We start from the raw sequence: 6,150 nt of genomic DNA on the forward strand, positions 1-6,150 counted from the left end.
GGGCCATGTTTGCATTTCCAGCTGTCTAGATGCTGGCTAGCTAACCGGTTAGCTGTCTCAGGTACATTTGCCTCTTTTTTCGGGGTATTACATTAACAAATAGCCCTTCCACCCCCGTTAAAAACGGATTATTTGGAAGTCGCAATGCCGGTTAACTCCCGGGAGAAGAAAGAAAGTAACCACGAAGAAATGGAGGTGGACTTTCACGAGCAAGACGGCAGCAGCACAGACGAGGAGGACACTGTTAGCTCGTCTGTGTCTGAAGATGGAGACAGCTCGGGTAGGAAAATAAGGCCTTACATATCCACCCACAGATACATAACAGAGAAATATGTGTTCATAATGACATGTTGCAGCTGCTGACATTTTGACTAACCTCCAGTATGGGGTTGGGTGTTGAAAAGAGAAGCAGCCGGTATGGAGGTGTTGACAGAGCTGTCTGTGTTTATGACAACAGAGATGGACGATGAGGACTGTGAGAGGAGGAGGATGGAGTGCCTGGATGAGATGACCACCCTGGAGAAACAGTTCACTGACCTGAAGGAGCAGTGAGTTCCTCCCTCTGTTGTTCCCAACAAAATACAGGCTAGCCTCCACCTACTGCTGTCTGATCTGAGACAACAACAATAACAACAACTACAACAACACACTTCTTAATGAAGTTGAACTTTTACCAAAGTTCTTGCTAGAAACCTTGAGATGATTGCCATGTTATTACTTGGGATTCTTGGGATGTGGGACCTTTTTCTGAGTGATAGTCATCCATATTCTCTATACAAACTTCAATAGAAAATACAGATGTTCAAACATTACTTGGCATTATCCCTTTTTAAACTTTACATTACAATCACAAACAACAGTAATACCCTACTGTATTGGAATATATACATTTTTACATATTTATTTGTATTATGTTTTGTAGTACACATTTTTCTTTTACTTCAATATTTTTTTCTTAAATGAAGGTCCTGTTATGAATCTAATTCCCCCTAAACAACAAATTAAGTATTTACAAAAAAACAGATGTTATTCTTTTAAATCTTTTTGGGTTAGATAAAATCTCTCCAAACAATTTGGATATTTTTTTTAAATTATTGAATTCTGTTTTGAACATGTTCTAATGTTTGATGTCTTTTATACAGTATACTTATATGTATTGTTGAAGGAGCCTGGGACTGGGCAAACTGTAGAAACACCAGAGAGTTGGGAAATTAGATTCTAATTTGGTCTCTGATTACCTCATGGCCTAGGCTTTCTAAAGACCTGTTGAGTTTCATTCAAATCCCTTATTTATTACCAATGATTTAAATATGCTTATATGCGCTTGTTGGTTGAGTGAAATGGTAATAACCACAACATTTCCAGTTTATGTTTATGAATCGTTTTTCTTTGCCTCATATGTTCCCCTGTTCAGGCTGTATAAGGAGCGCCTGAGCCAGGTGGACATCAAGCTGCAGGAGGTGATGGCTGGCTGTGCACAAGAGTACCTGGAGCCTCTAGCCAACCTGCAGGAGAACATGCAGATCAGAACCAAAGTGGCTGGTAGGGCAATGTAATATTACCGGCTTTACTGGGATATACTTACATATTTAGATCTGGATTAATGCCTTTGACTGTTCATGTGGTGCCGAGAATGTTAGGATGGCTTGTTATGTGTATAAAATAAACCTCATTGTGGTAAAAGCAAAGGATACTGTGTTTAATATATTTTAGGTGTCATACCTTGCCATTTGACCCCTATGGAATTAAACTAAATGTTCGTTTTTTTGCAGTTTAAAGGCTATATAGTCACATATATTGAAACATATATATATTCTTTACTGCTGGCTGCCTCATAATGATTTCTTGTTTGAATGCTCCTCTCAGGGATCTACAGGGAGCTCTGTTTGGATTCAGTGAAGAACAAGTATGAGTGTGAGATCCAGGCCGCGTGCCAACACTGGGAGGTGAGAGCTCAACTAATGACTGAGGTTTGCTTTTTCGTCAAAACACATTATGCTCGAATAAATTACTGCCTCTACAATGTGGGATATATATTGTAATTTTCTGAGTTTGGGTTTTTGCCACAGTAGTGAATTAAACCCCAGTCTGCTTTTCTGGGGAAAACGTTTTAATGACCAATTTCTAACGTGTGTGTCTGCCCCCCAGAGTGAGAAGCTGCTGCTGTTCGACACTGTGCAGAGCGAACTGGAGGAGAAGATACGAAGACTGGAGGAGGACAGACACAGTATTGACATCACTTCAGGTACAAGTACAGTCACATCCTGCTCAGAGTCCCCATTAATACACACTATTAGGATGATACGGTTGGGAAAAGTTAATAGTGTTGTACTGAATAGTTTGGAGCTTCAAGCTTTCAATTATAACACTTGTATTCAGAATCTACATTTGAATGATTGTGTTATAATACTTGTATAATGAGATGCTTGTAGTGGTGACATAGACGTTTTCCTGACTTCAGGGATCCAAAGATTTCCAATAAGTCTGAATGTTAGTATTGATATCACAAAGATGGGTGTAATCATTTTTAAAAGTCAAACCAAAATCTTCTTGATTCAAGATTTTTTTATGCAACCAGTGCATTTATTGTAGAGAATTGAAAAGGGTAGACAGAGGGGATGACACGCAGCAAATGATCCCAGGCAGGATTTGAACCGGGGTCCTCCGCCCGTGGACCAAGCCCCAGTATATTATAATAATAATAATAATACATTGAACTTTTATAGCGCTTTTCCTAGTGCTCAAAGACGCTTTACATACAATCAGAAACAGTACCAAAAAAAGCCACCAGCTCCACCAACAGAGCCACACGGCGGCCCCAACATGTTTCTTCTAATGAAATAGTTACGTTTTAAAGGCTCTTTCATTTCTGGAATTCATTAGTTGAGGTTTTACTTCTGAGACTTTTAAAACATTTTTAGGGTAAATTCAAAACACATCAATAAAAGCTTTTGATACAAAAATAATGACATTTTGTAAAGCTCAAATCATTTATTTATCAAACTTAGAAACGGTCAACTGACAAGCCTGTTAATGAATTGTATATTTCAAGTTCCAACCTACCTCTGATAAGGGGAACGATCAAATGTTAGTGAGGAAATGTTGCAATTTCAAGAATATGAAGAATGCCAACATTTCCAAAGGGCTTTCAAATTGAAAAGGAATTTCCCACAGAAGCTCTCCTTTCTAATTGTTCCTCTCTCCTTTCCAGAGTTGTGGAATGATGGATTGCACTCGCGGAAAAACAAGAAAAAGGACCCGTTCTGCCCCGTCAAGAAGAAGAAGCCTGTTGTTGTGTCTGATATCCTTTTCCCTTTAGTCCTCTCCTCGTCTTATTGCTCCCATCATTCAGCCGCAGAACATTTCCCCATGTTATTAACACCGATGTTTCCTGTCACCTCGCTGCGTGTTCCTCCTTAACCTCTCATTTCCACGGCCTTATATCGTCTACATGCTGCAGGATCTTGATATCCTGGAAGACTGGACTGCGATTAGAAAGGTATTTTGGAAACGAGGGCAGTGTTGGATGAATAACTCTGTGTTGTGATTCGACCTTTTAGTTGTGTCTGTTTCCTTTCCCCCGCAGGCGATGGCATCACTGGGGCCACACAGGGTGAAGGTGGACGGTAAGAGCCTCTCCTCGTCCTCTGTTACATTCAATACCTGGCTGAGTGCAGCCATCGACCCACACGCTCACCGGAGACTCAATACTGTCAGATCAAAAGTGCTCACAGTGGAAAGGAGACAAATGCTACCTCCTCGTCTGTCTTTGTCCTTGTTCCACATACTGTTGTTATATAATCGTTCTCTATTATTCTCCCCTTTTCCCACCTCATTCTCTCCCTCCAGTCCCTGCAGTGAAGCCGGACAGACATCACCACGTGGCGCGCTTGGAGGAAGGGCGACTTTTCTACGACAACCAGTGGTACTGCAGGGGCCAGGCCATCTGCATCAACAGGAAGGACGAGTACCCAGCCAGGTGTGTGTGGGTTTATGTTAGTCTTTGTAATAAGAAAAGCTGATGCTATGATGCTCAATAATGTGTGTTCTCATCCAATTTCTTATTTCTAAGACATTGGGCCTGATATTGAAAGCAATATAAGACCACATTTCCTCTTATATTGTTATATATCCACGATTTATTCTCATCCTGGGTAATAGAACATTCCTAATAAAGTGTTCAAAAGCAAGAAAACACTTTTTTTTACAGCCAACAATTTGTTTGTCAAAAGTAAAAGAAAAAATGACATCGATACTATATCTCAAAAATGTTGATTATTAAATGTTTTGGATTCATTATAATGATTAGTTTTCCTACTACTCTGAGGTGGGTTTTTTTTTTCTGCCACCCCAGATTATGCTCTGAAAAATCAAATTTGTTAAAATTAATTTCTTTCTTTAATTTCATTGTTCTTGCAGTTCCATCTATTTAATTCTGGGGCATGTGCCAGAGTATTTGCACACAGTACAACACCTGCCCTTAGTACAGTTTAGTGGGCGTTACCTATGTTAACAATCTGCCAGATGCTTCTTATTTATGAACAAGTGGGATTAATCAGTTGGATACCAAAAAGCAAATGTTGATGTTTGAGAAAGTTTGCTGCATCTATATTCAACATCAGATTAAAGAGCATGTTGCTCAATGAGGCCAGATGTGTGACACCGTGGTCACATGGTGGATTCATTCGTAATGGAAATGATTATGGATGGATTCAACACTGTGGCTTTAGGCTGGAATCATTGTGATTCCACATTCCACTCTTTGTGCGTCCTGCCCTGTGTGTCCGTACACCATGCTCAGTGAACACAGGGTACACCTTCATGATCGTTTAACACTTAAGTGCACAGTGTTATTTTCCCCTATGAATACATGACGTGGATGCATCACTGCAGTAACCTCTGACTACCGTGATGTCACGCGGAATGATGTGGTATTGATGTCACGCTAACATTGTCCTATGTTTGTGTCCCGCAGTGCCATCATCACCACCATCAACAACGACGAGGTGTGGTTCAAACGACTCGACGGCACCAAGTCAAAGCTGTACATCTCCCAGCTGCAGAAAGGCAAATACACCATCAAGCACTCGTGAAAACACATGCATACAGACAAGAACCATCATCTCGGCTGTTTATATTCATCTCCTTTTAGTATATTTCTACATTCTTGCCATATGTACAGTCACACATCAAACAACGTGTATTCAAAGAAAGATCAGTCTATGGAGACTCTAACTTCTCTGTAAATATGTATGTATGTGGATATTATCAACAAGGTCACAAAGTGTCATTTTCTCTGGAACGGAGAACAATGCAAAGTGCTGCTAAAACAAACAAACCATGAAGGTCAAGGAATCGGAGCGGTAGAGAACTTTGATTGCGGAACGTGCCTTTCTGAGCAGACGATGCCTGTCCCGAACTATCAATATCGATGCAGTGAAGCCTTACGCTGTACTGTGTAAGCACCGAGAGAACTGAAGTGGGTCAATGTCCGAGAGACCCCCCTTAACCGATCCAGGTAAGGATGCCGTCAGAGGTGTGTTTGATTTGCCTCTCCGGACGTGCCGTATAGACTTGAATGCCTCTATCGAGAACATTTCGTAAACAAAAGTTGCACAAATATTAATATTGTGATGGATAATGATCAATCAATTTTGAGCAAATGATTTTATTGTGAACATAAGGAGAATTCTTCAAGGACCCCACGCGGGTATTGTTGATACTTTGGGGGGCTGCTGTACTAAATGACCTTTTAGGTGTTTTTAGTGTCATTTTCTGAGAATTATAATGTTTTAAGTTCAAACCAAGGCCAATTCAATGCACTAAAACAACTTTAAAGATAGAAATCTGTATTTTTAAAATACAGTAATGTAAGGTGCCCTGTATATAGAGATGAATGTCTTTCCGTCACTCTGATACTGATGCTACTGTTGATCAAACATTAGAGGCAGGGATAAGGATTAAAGGAATAGTTTTTCAAGTAGGTTTGTATAATGTACTCGTCCGTAGTCAGTGTATTTCTAGCAGTAGATGACAGTTAGCATGCCAAAGGTTTCGAGAAACAAACAGAGGTACTTGCATGGAAGCTAAGCTATGTATTGCTGTGGACAGTGGCAGCATCAAAATGTGTTTTAACCACCTGAAATAATC

General features: G+C 40.2%; 1 protein-coding gene across 2 annotated transcripts; it reads left to right on the forward strand.

Annotated features, from left to right (window-relative positions):
* On the forward strand, nt 1-5,236 carry brms1lb (BRMS1 like transcriptional repressor b). Of its 2 annotated transcripts, none has more exons than XM_034076514.2 (10): nt 1-280; nt 458-548; nt 1,415-1,542; nt 1,867-1,946; nt 2,149-2,245; nt 3,212-3,301; nt 3,435-3,499; nt 3,587-3,626; nt 3,850-3,979; nt 4,976-5,236. In XM_034076514.2, the coding sequence occupies exons 1-10, from the start codon at nt 145-147 to the stop codon at nt 5,091-5,093; spliced, it is 975 nt and encodes a 324-aa protein (XP_033932405.1). In that variant the 5' UTR covers nt 1-144; the 3' UTR covers nt 5,094-5,236. The 2 variants fall into 2 exon arrangements, with proteins under 2 accessions (XP_033932405.1, XP_071057961.1); XM_071201860.1 differs by having other exon boundaries at nt 3,435-3,498; nt 3,592-3,626.
* Nucleotides 5,237-6,150: the final 914 nt, after the last annotated feature.

This window comes from Pseudochaenichthys georgianus, chromosome 24 (assembly GCF_902827115.2).
Source record: "Pseudochaenichthys georgianus chromosome 24, fPseGeo1.2, whole genome shotgun sequence".
Classification (NCBI taxonomy): Eukaryota; Metazoa; Chordata; class Actinopteri; order Perciformes; family Channichthyidae; genus Pseudochaenichthys; species Pseudochaenichthys georgianus.